Genomic DNA, 16583 nt, shown 5'->3' with positions numbered 1-16583 from the left:
TACATGGGTCATTGCCATAATTTCTATCTAAAATATAAAACTCTGCATTAGAGAGAGATTTCCTAGTGCTCTGTTTTCTCCAGATGTTACTCAAGATGTACTTGCCTACAAGTCATTTTGTATTCTATTATGTGCTTTTAAAGATGAATGGAAAGAAGATTTGGAGTTTTTACGTTTTGTGAGCACTGAGAAATAGTTAGAGAATGTTAACTCTTCTCAATCTCTGTAGAATTTAACATAAAAATAAAAGTAGATTGAGCAGGGGTTTGGGTTTTTCTTTTCATTTTACAATCTCCGTGTGGTAGTGGCAGATTTGCTGCTATCAGAGTGATACAAAACAATTTCCGTATGTAAATACAGAGTAACTCCTTTGGGTAAATTACACTGACTTAACTGACTCCAGAAAATGCAGTAATGTCTTTGTTTACTTTCTGTATGTTTAATTTTATCTTCAAAAAATGTCATTGCTTAATATTTGATAAGGTGACAACTTGATGTGTAACCTTAGTAAAATTTTACAGTATTACCTGGAAGCTCCAGCCAGCATTTAGTTTTAGTCATAAAAGCAGAGATTTTTGGAGAGCTATGTGATTTGAAAAAAAGACTCAGTTATCAAACATTAAAGTACTGGAAACTGAAATTGTTCTTGAAAGGTAAAATAATAACATTTTGCTTGAATGCCCATTAGTTACACATGCAGAGTGCAGTTCCGGCTCATAGCAGAATAAATCCAAATGTGACAATAATTTTTTCCAGCGCAGCCTCATTACTTGAGTGAAATATACTTGTTAACTTACACAGATAAATAAATACAGGATAATCACAGGATCTGTGGTGGTTCTAATCTAGACTGTCAAACAGTTGTCTTGGTTATAAAAGCAGCTCTACAAATTCAGAGGTAAAGTCAACTATCTTAATTATTAGAATGATATGAACTCTGCAAAGCAATTTTGTGGAGGTATTAATTACTATTTGATTTAGATTTTATACATATTTTAAACAAAATTACTTCTGGCACAGCTGTTATTTGAGATCCCACTGGTATGACTCTAATCACAATTTTATAAATGTGCATATTTGCTCATGAGATAATGCAAAGCCTTTCTTTTATTAAATGTATGAGAAGCTGCTTAATCTACCTGTCTGGACAGGGGTTGGCTGGCCGTTGTTTCCTTTTAAGTCTCTTCTGGCAGAATTGTTGAAACATGCCTTGAGAGTGATTAATACAGTAGTGCAGTGCTGGATGTAGCATCCCAGACCTTCAATCCCTTTGAATTGTTGCTGTATTTCTGTTAAAAGTATTTCTGAAAGGTTTAATATATATCTTCTTGCTGCTAAATTGCAGTTCATTTAAGCGACTTAGAGTTAGTTCACTGCCTAAAAGAGACTGTAAGTCTAATTTAAATAACCATCAACCTATTTCTTTTCATTCTAGCTTGCCTAAAATGGAAAAATAATGTGCATTTTGAAGTGCTTTATACTGTCTCTGTATGCATTTAGTATGCTGGTACTAGGAATATGAATTATCAAGCTGTATATATTAAGATTTTTTTTTAATATTCCCATATATTAAATAACACATTGTTTAACAGAAAATTTATTCTTACAAGTGACTTACCAGTTATATGTTTTTATTAGTTGCCTTAAATAGCATGATTTAATGTCTGTATTTCTTCAATAAAAAGTTTCCTCTGAGCATTTGAAAATGCTCAGTAGCCGGCGGAACCTCTTATTTTGATCTTTGGATCTCAGCATCTTGCAGTCTTTGTTTTGTGGTCAAAATTATTCTGCTCTAAGAAGCTCTGCCCTAGGGATGTGGCCTTCGTAGTCCAAGCAGGTCTAGCATTAACTGGTTACGGCAGTTTCCTCTTTCCAAAGGATCAAGTGTCCTGTTCACACAGTTCTCCAAGTCCCAGAAGCAGAAAGAGCTTGCAAGCTTAATCTGTTGTAAAGCCAGTCTTTCACATAGCAAAGCAGGACTAAAGTAAAAAAAGTAAAAAGAACTCTTTTAATAGTATTTAAAAAAAAAAACCAAGAAACTCTACCTGTAAAAGAGGACACTACAAAGTTGCTCCGACAAGCTTTTTTAATGGGTTTTAGTATAGAGGACCACAGTGTTGCATTTTAAATCGTGAATTTTACACTGTTTTCTGGAATGGGTTTAGTAAATTAAAGATTTGTCTTTTCTCTTGTTTAATTTGCAGTAAGATATGATATATTTGTGAAGACTCAGGCTTCCATATAAATACCTAGTAGTTTGCAAGACCTATCAATAAATTTCAAAGTCTGTCTTAGAAGAACTGAGATTAAGGTTTTAATGACTATAACTAGTAAACCAATAGATTATATGGCATCTCTTTCATTTGTAGGACATCAGAATGTTGTGTTAGTGAGCACTAAAAACTTATTTTTGTTAATGCTACTGAAAAAAATTCTTTATTAAAAATTGTAGTGGAATGTACCGTGTGTTCAATAAATGAATATTCATTTGATATAAATGTTATTTCTAACCATTTTAATTGAACTAGCTATGGTCAGTTGGCCCTGACAGCTCGTTGTTTACCATGCAATGTGCTTGGAGGGGCCTGTTAAAAGAAAACGTAATTGGCATTCTCCTCCAAATTTTGGATAGTTAACGAACCCCTAAAAGTAATCACTGTCATAACCTGTGCAGCTTCCTGAAGACACTGTGCAGTAACTCAGAGAGTACAAAATGTAAATCACAAATGCAGGGAGGGCTGTGTGGGCACAGTTGAAATAGAAGCCATTCTGTACTTATAAATAAAATTATAAATAATGGTTTTCCAAACTAGAACTAGTCTTTTGCCATTTCTCCATTGCTGAAATAAGTGTTTGGGAGAGGTTGTAGATGTGAGTTGTTTGGATTTTTTTCCGTTGGTTTTATACTTTTTTTTCCGTTGGTTTTATACTTTGTTTAGTGCTTTGTTGTTTTGTGGTGATTTTTTTACTGTGCAAACTTTTTTTTTTTTTTATAAACTCTCTTCTCCAGTGCCTGTGGAATTCATTACCTTCATTTTCAGTCCTTTCTGCTCAGGCTCAAATCAATTAGGCTCAATTGCTCTACGACTCATTTGCTGTCATCCCAGAGAGAGGGAAGACATGCTTTCTTGAGCTGTATTTTTCCGTATGGACAGTAAAGCAATTACGTTTCTCAGTCTTTGTCTGTTTCAGACACTATGTTTTCCTTGAAAATATTTTTCCCAAAGAAACTAAATAAAAAAATCTGTTTGTTTTTTTCTCCATTGAATTCTAGTAGGAAATGTCATGCTAGTGGTTTCTGTGGGACTATTTGAGTTCTAACATATAATTAGACACTCCACACTTTACCTCTATGAGTTTGTAATGTTTAAGAGAAGTCAGTCAAGATAATCTTGATTACTAATAACCTCAAATATATTTTGCAGGTGTATTATAATAATAATAAAGTATTTTTATTCTGGAGTTCATGAGTTGTGAAGTCACCATTAATAACCTGTTTCACATCTGGATTTCAGGGGGGGAGGGGAGCAAAAAAGCTCAAATCCTTTATAGAGCCAAGCTGAGTTACATTTAGGGCTCATGTAGCTTGTTCATTTGAGCAAAATTATATGTGCGTCTGAAATACACTTCAGCTTCTCTCCTTTTCAGTTGAAATTATTGACATGTGAATCGATAGCATGTGTTGCATGGCCATACAGTCAATTATTTGATCAAGCCAAGATTTTCAGTGGTAAAACAGAGGTTAAGACATTTGAAATCAGTCAAGATAGTGTGTTCAAGAACAAGCAGAAGGTGAAAGAAATTATGGAACCCCAGTGAAATAATTTATTATGAATGCTGCAATGCATTGATCAGTTTCAGTTTTCATTTACATATACACAGAAAGAGAAATACGTCCTACGGGGCTGGATATTTGGGCAGTTCCCTTCATGGAATGCTGGCAGTTTATATGACAACCCAGGCTGTGTTCAGGATTGCTACCAGCCATTGGGAGGTCTGAGAGGGGCAGCATAGTAGGAGGCAGTCCTCTATTTGGGGCCAGCAGAGACTGTGCATGCATTATACTTTTCCATGGTCTCTTCATGGTCTGCGGATTGAGGCAGAAGTTATACTGCCTTACGGCATCGCCTGATCCTCTCCTTTCACCACTTTCTTCCTTTAACAGCATTCTGTAGCCTTTGTTGAGTGGGAACAAGAAGAAGTGATACTTGCAATATTTACATGGTTCTTCAGTTGTGTTGAAAAGCATGAGAGTCCTGGTAAATTCTGGATACAGGTACTCTGCCTGGTAGAGTGGGTGTACTGTGCAGGCTGGAGTGCAGAGGGCTTGTTCACAATCCAAATGAGCTGAGCTACTTTAGGTACTAGAATTAATCAGTGTGTGGCAGTATGTTGTTCCCTAGAGAATAACTTACCCTATTTCTTGGCAGGATAAAATAGCCTCTGTAAAGCTTCCTGATGTTGTGACTAGGAAAATCAGAAAACTGCTGTGAGTGGATGTAATGTAAGCACATGATTTGGCAATGAAAAGAGTCCTTAAAGAGTCTGAAAACCGCAGAAGGGCACTTTAAAACCGTGTGGTTTGTGACTCGTCAGCAGCTCTGATAATTAGGATTAATCAGTTATTGTCTTTGATAAAAAATAATGTTGCTCTTAAGAAATATTCATTCTCCAAAATCATAATTAACCCTCTATGCTCGCTTCTAGATAAAAGGATATTACAATGGGAAAATCTGTAAAGATAGTTTTGAAACAATAGTTTAAAATGTTTCTTTCCAAGGTTTGTTTTTGGGAACTGCTGTGCCACGTCACAGAAGCCGGTTTTTCTGCCGATCAGAATTCTAGGAATTTTAAGGAACTGGCAATTATCTGAAGTAATTTTCAAGTAATAATTTAAGACTGAGTAACTTTTAAGGCATACTAGTACATTCTCCTTTGGGCATCTTACAAGCATTTTTTTTTTCTCTATAAATGAGCTGTGCATCACCAACAGTTATTTTTGAGGACGGAATAGCTCTACCTTACTGTGCATGAGAATCAGTATTTACTGTTAATTATGCTGCTTCTTTAGCATTAATGACAAGATTAACTTTCATTTGGTTTTGTGATTTATGGATGAGTTTAGTTTTATGTGGCTGGTATTTGAAACTCTGGCTGTAACTAGTATTTTAAGGTTACTTTCAATACAGTGGCAAGTAAAGGCCATAATGAATTGCAGTCAGTATTTGCTGTACAGGTCTTACATTTTGTTGGACAAACTACGAGCTCTTGGGCAGAAAACCAGACATCACCAGCTGCATTGATGGTTTATAGAAGCTTGGTAGTGCACGACCATTACCCTATTTGAAGCTCCTGGAGTCAGAAAAACTTACTCAATATAACTGGTATCATTAAATGTCATCAGACTGTGCATATGACTTCCTGCCTCTTTTGGGAGGTGCTTGTTGCAGTTCTTCAATTTCTCTTGATATTTGATAATGGCCGTAGCCTTAGCATTTCAACAAACAAAATAAACCACACGTTTGGATGTCAGTCAGAAATACTACTGCACAACTGCCTTAAGTTGTGCAAACAGTCCTTTAGGGGGAGTACCCAAAACATGCACAGATCGCTCACAAAAGGAAAGGAAATCTCATTCTGAAGGATACATTACCCAGAAGATAGAACCACTTGCCCAAAGGAAGGTGAGGGCACTCAGTCCCTGGAAGGTATCTTGGCAAGCATCACGATCCAAGGGAAGAGTTTCCAGTCACAGCCTGCAGCTTCCTGGAGAACCACTCAAAGGGTGTCTCTGGTGGGACCCTCAGGCCCCATTTTTTACCATAGTTGAGTCTAATCTGCAGTCTTCCTGATTGTCAGGGGACTCATTTCTTCTGAGACTGTGAACCTGGCAACAGTTTTCTAATTCCTCCCCTCAGTGTGGGGTAGAGAAGAAATGGGGAATGAGGATTTCAACAGCCAGAAAGCCCCAGTCTTCCGGTCTTTGGCCAGTTTAGCATTTGTCAGGTCCTTCGTAGGCCATAATCTTTGCCAGGTCTTTGTATGGGTTGTCACACCTGCCACAGAAGGCAAGGCACTGCACCAAAGTCGAAACTGCCCGGTTCCCAGTATTATGCTGAAGAAGTGTGAGATGGATACAGCTTCCACCTTGTTCGTCATTAGCCTGGTAGATCTGTGCCTAGTCTCTTCCACCTGAGTTGCTGATACCTGTATGTGTAGGTGCTGCTACATGAGAACCATCCGCTGACGTTTCCCTGCAAGCTGTGCAAGATGCATATGTCAAGTCATACTTGGAGAGGAGAAGAGAAAGCATAGGCTGAATATGATGGGTTTCATGTTTCTTTAAAAGAAATAACTTTAAATATTTGTGTAAATCAAGTCAAGCAAGTAAACGTTACCTTGTTCTTAAATCTTTCTATTAGTTAATCTATAAAGGGTTGAAAGCAGCTGTTCCAGATGAGTGGTCACCCACTGATGCTGAATGTTTTAACTCACATGGGAAGGCAGTAAATCTCATGCCGTGTAAACATCTGTGAAAGTAACATACAGACTTCAGCTTTTATCTCATTTCCTCTCTTGGGGAATTTGAGAAAAATAAAATTGGTTTTCAGTATTGTTTCTAAACATGACTAACAATGTTCTTTATTTCTGTTTCTTTGCCTAGGGCATTTATGTAAGGGATGCACCATTGAAGGACATAAAAGTGTTCAACTTCCGCCGATTTGTAGCTCTTTTTAGTGTGGTAAATGCCACGAAGCGGGATGCTGGCAGCTATCGCTGCATGATTCGGACAGAAGGAGGAGTTGGTGTATCAAACTATGCGGAACTGATAGTCAAAGGTATTTCACAATAAAAAAACACAGTATTTCCATGCTCAGTGAATGGAATAAGGACCTGAAATTGCTGATTCAGTAAGAATGTCACCCACAGCTGATTAAAGTCAATAAGAGGTTCAATAATTAAGAATCCCTTTATGTAAATCTTAAAAGTCTCTCCATCTATAACAAGAGAATGACAGAAGAAGCCAGGGCTAATTAACTAGTTATGTGTTGTTCATTTTTCTTTATCAATGACCTGGATGAAGGCATTGAGAGCACCCTTAGCAAGTTTGCAGATGACACTAAGCTGAATGGAAGCGTGGATCTGCTGGAGGGTAGGGAGGCTCTGCAAAGGGATCTGAACAGGCTGGACCGCTGGGCTGAGACCAATGGCATGAGGTCAAATGCCGGGTCCTTCACTTGGGGCACAACAACCCTATGCAGTGCTACAGACTAGGAGAAGTCTGGCTGGAGAGCTGCCTGGAGGAGAAGGACCTGGGAGTGTTGGTTGACAGCGACTGAACATGAGCCAGCAGTGTGCGCAGGTGGCCAAGAAGGCCAATGGCATCTTGGCTTGTATCAGAAACAGTGTGACCAGCAGGTCCAGGGAGGTTATTCTTCCTCTGTACTCAGCACTGGTGAGACCACTCCTCGAATCCTGTGTTCAGTTCTGGGCCCCTCACCACAAGAAGGATGTTGAGGCTCTGGAGCGAGTCCAGAGAAGAGCAACGAAGCTGGTGAAGGGGCTAGAGAACAAGTCTTATGAGGAGTGGCTGAAGGAACTGGGGTTATTTAGCCTGGAGAAGAGGAGGCTGAGGGGAGATCTCATTGCTCTCTACAACTACCTGAAAGGAGGTTGTAGAGAGGAGGGTGCTGGCCTCTTCTCCCAAGTGACAGGGGACAGGACAAGAGGGAATGGCCTCAAGCTCCACCAGGGGAGGTTTAGGCTGGACATCAGGAAAAAATTTTTCACAGAAAGGGTCATTGGGCACTGGAACAGGCTGCCCAGGGAGGTGGTTGATTCACCTTCCCTGGAGGTGTTTAAGGCACGGGTGGATGAGGTGCTGAGGGGCATGGTTTAGTGTTTGATAGGGATGGTTGGACTCAATGATCCGTTGGGTCTCTTCCAACCTGGTGATTCTATGATTCTGTGATTAATAATTCCCCCAAATCCACAGTCTAGAACTATATGTCTTAAAGACTGTATTTACAAGATTTTTTTAAGATATGAACATAATGTTGTCTATTTACATTCTTCATGGAGATTGCATTCTAGAAATGTACTGCAAAATATGAAAGATTTGTATTAAAATGAACACACAAAATACGCATAGTCTGACATATGGAAAGATTTTTAAATTAGCAGGAAACACTGAGATATAAATAGAATGCATACAGGTATGTCCATCCTTATTATAGAAAACTGTGCCAAAAATTTTTTTTACACATTCATTATATTTAAATTGTATTTTGATTGCTTCTTACTTTTATAATAGTATTTTTGAGGAATAAAATTTTTAGGTTTGTTCTTTCAGAGACAAAAACAGACTCTGTAGCGCCTAAGCTGTGGGGCCTGATTATTGCATTATGAGTCTTCCCTTTCTGGTTCATTCTGAGCATAACAAAACCAAAGATAGATGAAGGGCTAAAGACTTTTTCCTCTTCTTTCTGAAAACAATTTGACCCAACTTGTCAAGGAGTGAATAAGTGCCCTAAAACTAAATCTACCACAGGTGTGGAATTTTCCTCTGAGAATTTGGAAGGTCAAACTAGTATCTATTATATATCATCTGATTTTAGAGCCTGTATCTTTTGATACATAGGACTTTTTTTTTCTTTTCAGCATCACATTTGGTTTATCACAGGTGATATTATAACTCTTCTAATAGAACTGAAGACACTTATATGCTAAGGAGTAACAGCAGCAAGAAATTAATTTTTGTGTTGTACTTTCTTGTCACTCTTTTTTCCCAGTGCTGCTCTAGGTTTTATGTTTTGGGTTAAGATACAAATTAACATTTCATCTGACTCAGTCATCTAATTAAAAAAATCAGTACCCTTTGCAGTGTAAGTGCTTGTACAGTTCTGGCTGCTGACAGAAGACTGGATAAGGGGATTTGCTATCAGTTGATGTGGGATTTGCGTTTTTCTTTCTCCTAACTCTTTAATTATTTTGTGTATTTATACACCTACATGGGATTTGTCAGGACTTTTTAAAGATGTGATCCTTTTCCTAAAGGCAACTTATATATAGGGTAATAAGCAAGGAGTGGGCTATTACATCTGAAAATGTAGCGTGATTTTTCTTTCTGAAGTCAGTATAGAAAGCATGTGTATGATAAGTTAGCAGTAAAGGAGGGGTTTGAAGAACAGGAGGTACAGTGATGTAAATAAAGAATCAGGCTAAGACATTAGAAAAGCAAAGTGAAGGGGATGTGTTTTAGAGAAAACAGAGAGAAGCAGGACAAGGCAAGGAGGAGGAGGTTGTGATTAACCAGTGTATGAAGATAACATGACAAAACAAATTGTAGCATGAAAACTTAGATGACCTATTTGAAAGGACAAATGAAGAGAAAAAACAAACAAGAGAAGGTGAGATGAGGATATAATTATAAGGCATGGTGGAAAAAATGAGTTTATTTCAGTCCGAGCAAGGATGGCATGAAAAGAAAATTCCAAAAATAGGAATATATGGAAGTCAGCAAAGGGAGCAAGAAAGGGAAGAGTATGAACCTCAACAAGAATGATGAAGCAGCTTTAAGACCTCAAATCAGTGAAAATGAGGAAATGGAGACCACCTGAAGGAGGCAGATGGGAGATTGACTGCCTCAGTGACAGGAGCTACAGAAAGCTGAAAAAATTAGGAGTTTTTTCAATTTCTTTGATTTAGGGTGTTCTATGAAGTACATCACTAAAATGTTAATGCTTACCTAGATTCTTTCAGAAAATTTGCACTGGGCACTGTGAGCAAATGTATAGCCTTCAGGTGTAATCCCATTAACTACTTGTAGAGTGGCAAAGTAATTATGGTAATCCGCATTGCCTGTGTTGGAGCTTTTATGAGACCGCCTGCAGGTCATTCCTTATGACCTAAAATGACCCATTTTAAACATTGTGCAGTAGAATGTTAGATGGCTATACTGAAATAGCATCATTAGTAGCTAATTAGTAAATATGCTTTCTTATTGATAGTGTATAATTAGGAAATTGAATTTTCTCATTTTCTTCAGCAGCTTTTCTGCAATGTTAGTTAGCAGAATTCAAAGATAATGGATTGATCTCAGTGCAGTTATCCTTTTTTTTTAATTCATTACGACTGATAAATTATGAAAAAATGTACATTTACGCTTACTGCATGCAATTCTTACTATACGTGGGAATTACTGATGGGTTAATAATAGTATGTGTAGAAACTGGTGTAACTACTCCCTTCTCTTTGTTGGAAACAATGAATATAATTTTCTTCTCATTTACGCTCATGTAACCAAGCTGACTAAAGAGGAATTTCCCTGGAATTACATTGCTAGGATGACAGAATAGTCAGATCTAGGATTTGTAAGTTAAAGAGAATCGGTTCTTCACATGTATTGTGTTTTGTTTCATTCCAGTTAGGGAACTAGTAACTGAAGTTGCAAATAAGTAAATCTTGCATTGAAGCTGGAATTTTTTTCAAAATATTGTTGCTTTTAAGTAGGGGCATTTGCACAGTAGAGTGAGGCTACAACTCTCTGCAATGTTTGCTCTACTTCATTGGAGATACAGCTTCACAAAATAGGAACTTACTCCAAGTAGATTCCAGATACTTTCTCATGTAAACCTCTTCAAATTTGTAGTGTTGCTGTGGAGTGATGTTGTGTGGCACTGGAGAAAACAGAACTTTTGAAATCATGGAAAGGCCACTACTGTGAGGTGCTGCAGACCAAACCTGAAATCACAAAAGAATAGGAATCAAATCTTGAACGTGATAGATATGTAAGAAACTGCCAAATGTTCCTTTTTTTCTTTGTTTTTCTTCCCCCTTCTTTTTACCTGAACAAATATGGTTATAGCAAGGTTTAATCTAGGTGGTGACAGGGGGGAAGGCAATTAAAGAGCTGTTAGTTAATTCCGTGTTATCTTATTAAAGAACTGTAAACATGAATATTGTCTAATTAATGAGAATAAAACCTCTCAGTCAACAATTAATCTGTCCTTAAACTAGAAAAAAAACGTAGGGTTTGTTTTTTTTTTAAACTTATTTGTGTTATCTTCTATGGCTTTTAGAGGACAGTGAAATAAAGTATTGATTGCTTTGTTTAAATAAATCCTGAAGGGGAGGTTTTCAATTTACCCGAGTGTTTGTCTGATAGGAAAGGCTGAAAAGACAAGTGCCTTGTCATTGTGTATGCTCAAACTACACAGTATCCCCATCTAAGTTTGTCAGAGAATTGGATTGAAATGTCATTTTATCTAATGGGAGACATAAAATTGGCCTTGTCAGATCACCCACTTATTGTAAAAAACAGCAGTTCGTATCTAATAAGTGACATAAAAGTAATCAAACATTGAGAACAGGGAAAATAGTAGGGTGGATTTGATTAAATGCATTTAGTGAAGTAAATTTGACTTTACATATAGTCCCGAGGTTGAATTTTTCTAATAGTGGGCAGGTCCAACACAGATTAGATTTAGGCAAACAGAATGAGCCTGTCTGAGAAGAAAACAGATTATTACAGAGTTCAGACTGCTTATTGAGTTCAAGTAAGGTAAACCCAGGTGTCAAACTGGTTAAAGGAAGTTTTGTTACTTTTTAAGTGAGGGCATAGAAAGGTAACCATCTGTAAAGCTCACAGCTTATGTGTCTGCATCTTTCCAAATGGAAGATTTAACACAAGGAACAGAACCAAACCTCTTCTGGACCTCTAGAGCAAAGAATTTATTCTGGAGGGCAAGATCATTTTAAGATCAAGAAACAGTAAGAAATTATTAAAAATTGTGTATCAATTGTTCTCATACATTACGTATACACAGATGCTTCTATTTTCTCTCTTTGCCAGCTGGCCTTTCAAGCTGGGTCCATCAATCTATCTGTACCCTCTTTTACAAAGTAATGTTCTTAGGACTTATTTTCGTCATTGCCTGACAATCCTGTCGTAAGGTCCTGCTTTGAGATGCTTATGTTTTGGCAAACTGTCTTCTAGCAGGTATTTTCCAGTGTGAGTGTGTGCCTCAGCCTGAAGGTTTTGAGAAAACCTCCAGCCAAAACAGCTGAGCTAGTACAGCCATCTTAGCAAAAGTGCTGAAGATTCTGGGCTTTGAGGGAGGAAATTATTTTCAGGAGAGTAATAATTACATCAAGAATCCTGTTTCTTCTGTTCCTGTGGAACATGTTTTCAAGTATAATCAGTTTGCAAGCTATTAAGTAAAACCCACCAAAACCCCTGTGCTTCCATGCACCATGGAGACATCTCTGAGTTAAACACTCAAGTTCCCCTCAAATTGTAGATACAGTGAATGGAATTTAAGTGCAAACAGTAGTCTGAGCTCCTGTGGATCAGGCTGGATCCAGGCATAAGAATCAAAAGCTGTGAGCTTACCATTCCTATGCTTCTAGCGTACAGATCCCCACCTTGGTGCCCTTGCACTGAAAGAGTAAAATGGTGAGATGCATGATGCAGATTGTGTGGAGTGCAAGAGCATGAAGCTGCATATCTCAAGTGAGCCTATTAATGTTGGGAGAGAAAAGTATTGCAAACTAGGAGGTGTTTTGAAATGAGAGAGGAGGTAGGTACACATTGGGACTAGATAAACACTACAACCTAGGGCGAAAGATGGCAAAGGGTGGAAGATAACCATATATACCTACAAGAATGTGCAAAAATATGTATGCATATATACACATATATGTATGTAGGGGATCAGGATGGAGGCTGAGACCAAGGGAAAAGGGAACTTTCTGGTGCAGGAGGGGAGAGGAAATGCAGATGCTATGGAGAAGCATGGTTAGAAGAAAAGCAGCAGACTGGAATGCAATGAAAGGAGCGGCACAGAGCTTGTAGATACAGCCTGGGGTGAAAAAAATCTCAAACCATGGGTGGGAATTTAGTGGTGTTTGGGATGTGGGGATGGTGACCATAGCATGGGGAGAAAATGAAATCTGAGCAAAGCTGAGATTGGGAAGGGTAGAAGGGTTTAGACCAGTTAGATAAGTGGATGAGGATAGAACAAGAGCAGTGCAGGCTGAGGCACCTTTGTCTTAAAAGAAAGTTGGCGAGTCAGGAGGGGCCAAGTCAGAGCAATTGGATTTGGGAGGTATCATATTCAGGGAAGTGAACGGTTTGTACCTAGTTAGGGATGTGTGTTAATACTTCTACTATGTGTTTTAGCAGAGTATCTACTAATGTCCACCTAATTAGATTATACCTGCATAAGCTTATTAGTGCGTAGTACAAGGACTCTGTTTTCTGTAAAGTTTCAAAGAATGCGTAAAATACAACAGTGATGTTTTCTTAAATGATGAATTTACAGGTAATTTTAAGAACATTAGGATACTGGGTCAGCTCAAATTTTTATCCTAAACAGTCTCAGTAAAGGAGCAGTGTAAAATTACCTCGCATGTTATGCATCATAGGTATCGTTTAATTAAATAATTAAATGCTTGGGCAGGAATGATTTAAAGACTTCTTTGGGAAAAAAAATGCATGAATAACTGCAGTGTTTCAAACTCATTGCTGTGTCTTTTGTTGTCGGTGGGGGTGTTTGTTGCCCTTCATCCACAATTAACATGACGCTGCTTTCCATTGTTTCCAAAGGAATAGAATAATTTGCATGCTAGAAAGAGGAGCACAATAATAGATACGCATTAAAAAAAAGGAAAAATAAAACCACCTTAAAGCCATTTAAATAATAATTATTTGATTAGTTTTAAAACAATCAAGGTGTTTTTAATTTGGACATAGCATCAGAGATGATTGATACATTATTTTTATCACTTCACCTACTCATGATGTGCCAAATGATATTATGTGGGAGTATCGGGCATTGTCTTTCTAACAGTTTACTGTATAATTAATTAAAATAAAAAAGTAGCTTGCAGGTTAAACGTTTCTTCCTTGTTCCCCCACAAATGTAGTATGGCTCTATTCTCTCACTCTCTAACCTCTGAAGAAAAATTTAAATATGTTATTGTTACTATGAAAGTAGGTTTTTTTCATTTTTTAAAGTTGGCTGTTCTGAGCCACAGAAAACAAATGTCTGTTTTATTAATCTCAGAGATTTATATTATCTCCACTGGCATCTCCGTATGTTACCTTTCCCCTCCCTATTAAAATTTTAAAAGAACTGCAAAAAGTAAGTTGTTAATATCTTGTAGAAAATGTTTGATGATTCTGTGTCATTTCAAGGACAAAGCAATGTAAAGAAAAGGGCTACCATTTCAAGTATGTTTCCAGATAATACAGGAGCACATAAGAATAAATAGTTTATATGCATGTACAGCTAAATTTAATTTTATCCTCTACATAAGGGAAGGGCTGTTCCTTATCATAAATTCTTCGTCTTTTTCCCATATATACTGTAAATCATCCATTTATGTAGGGTAACATTAAAGCATCTGCCTAGAGCTTTCTGTTGACTGTAGGCCTATGGCTTCGTAAGGTGGCTCTTAAGGGGTTATACCCATCACGCTTTGTCACAGGATTCAAGAAGAGGTCACCTGTCTGTCCAAAGTCTAAAAAGAATTAAATTTGAAGTCCTGAATACACTTACCTTAATATTCTATTTTAAAAGCCCATCTTTAAAGTGTTTCACAGTATTGAATAGCTTTGTTTACTTCTGTTTCAAGAGAGACCTGGAAGAACTCTTCTTTAAGCTATACTAGACTGAATAGCCATGGCTACAAACTTGTTTCTGCAGTCAGTTGAAGTTCGTTCCTTGAATGTATACCGTTGTAAAATCGCAAGTACCATCTCCATAAAGGTATTAATTGGAAAATAATTTTCATAGTCTTTATTTGAGACTACCTCAGTGGCCATCAGTAAAACTGATTTTAGTGAAAGATGGTGCTGCAGTCTGGTACTTAACTGATTAAAGGATTCAAAGTCCTCGGTATCCTGAAAAACTTAAATCATTCTGCCTAAAGGTTGAATATATTTAATAGGTCAGAAGAACAACTTTCATACCTTAGTCATGAAATCAGCTCATTATATTTGGTAGTACACCATTTGTATTACAGTATCTGCTTAACTCTGGGTCTCATGTTTTTAATCAGTTGCTTAATAATGAGCATCATATTTGTAATGAAAGGTTGATTTTATATAACCTCAACCTCTGGTGCAAAGACTACTTTTAGTAGTTTTATATTACTAGTATTAAGCTGCAGTATGTGGAGGCTTTGCTGAAATCATGGAACTTGCTTTAACCTTTTGAACTTTGGTCACAAGGGAATGTAAAATATGCCCCGAGGGATAAAAAGACAATAAAATACTGTCTATTTTAAGTACTTGTAATATTTGGAATGAATTGGTGTAACCACTAACCTTAGTGACCTAACTCCTGAGTTCACATTTTGAATGGCACTTCAACAGCCTTTAGTAGCATTTGAAACTTGAAGGTAATTAACTGTTCTTTCAGCATGGCTAAGTAAATGCCTTAGCATGCTCTATAAAAGTTCCATTTCATGTCTTGGTTCACAAAGCAGCCCAATCATTTAAACTGATGCTAAATCATTTTGCGTGAAGTCAGAACTGTTTCCAGGTATGCTATTGCTGTGTGAAGCCATAGTTTATATAGTTCAGGAACAATAATTTCAGTAAAACTGTAGTATGTGTCTAACCAAGAGTTCACATCAGTTTCCCATATATTGCTACTGACATATAACAGCGTTTTCCACAGTGATTTAAAAATGTAAATAATGTTCTTTTCTTTATGTGCTGCAGCCTACCACATTATATTAACCTGGTTTTATATCTGTTGCAATCAGTAATAATTAGTAGACATCGTTGGAGAAATTATGGATTTTTGCCACTTTCTTCATGATAGTAATCAATTAGTTTTGTTGAGGTGAAAATCTACAATGATGATGTCAATATTTTCTGTTTTGTGATGTCATATTTCATCAATTATGAACAGATTGCACTGATTGAAGCTTACATACAAGTGTACAGTGCTAATTAGAAACGCTGTCTATATGAGGCATAGCTAATCTTCAGTGTGCTTAGTGCTCTGTGAGTTGATACTCTTTCTCTAAATGGAAAAAGGTAGCATAACATAGGATAATCACATTTGTTATAATATCAATTCCTCTATTACTCAGAGAATATTTGTACTATTTCCAGAGTTCCTTTCTCCCTTGTGCTTCATTCTTTTAGGTTCTTTGCTTTAACTTTGGCTTTGAAACCCTAGAGAAAATTATGAAATATATAAATCTCACTTCTTTTCTGTTTGACTACCCATATCTCAACACATGGGGAAGTAGATAGAGGAAGAGGACAAATCTAAATCTACAGCTTAGGGAAGACATGTTCTACATTCATTACATATTCTGTGTAGCCTTAAGAAGGTGGCAGTGTTTGCTGACAGATATGTTAAGAATATTGGATCTAACAGTGCCTTATTACAGCAGCCTGGTTTCTTTCTAGATGCATATATTTAAACAATGGGAAGGTGAATTTTATGCAGATATGATGGATGAAACAGCAGAGTAGTTTTCTGGTTAATCAATAGGAAAAAATTGAATTTGTTATTTACCTTTAAAAAAGAGATTATGTCTGCACATTATTTCTGCAG

The 16583-nt window shown here is 37.1% G+C and overlaps 1 protein-coding gene across 13 annotated transcripts in view; it reads left to right on the top strand.

Annotated features, from left to right (window-relative positions):
- Nucleotides 1-16583, top strand: part of PTPRM (protein tyrosine phosphatase receptor type M) — a 481970-nt gene that overhangs the window by 181700 nt on the left and 283687 nt on the right. For all 13 annotated transcript variants that reach the window (XM_069853870.1, XM_069853869.1, XM_069853866.1 and 10 more), the window contains exon 6: nucleotides 6665-6839. In XM_069853870.1, the coding sequence (XP_069709971.1) occupies nucleotides 6665-6839 (175 nt within the window). The remainder of the gene's footprint in view (nucleotides 1-6664; nucleotides 6840-16583) is intronic.

Source organism: Phaenicophaeus curvirostris, chromosome 3 (genome assembly GCF_032191515.1).
Source record: "Phaenicophaeus curvirostris isolate KB17595 chromosome 3, BPBGC_Pcur_1.0, whole genome shotgun sequence".
Lineage (NCBI taxonomy): Eukaryota > Metazoa > Chordata > Aves > Cuculiformes > Cuculidae > Phaenicophaeus > Phaenicophaeus curvirostris.
The sequence above is the reverse complement of the archived record's forward strand: the minus strand, read 5'-3'. Positions and strand labels throughout refer to the sequence as shown.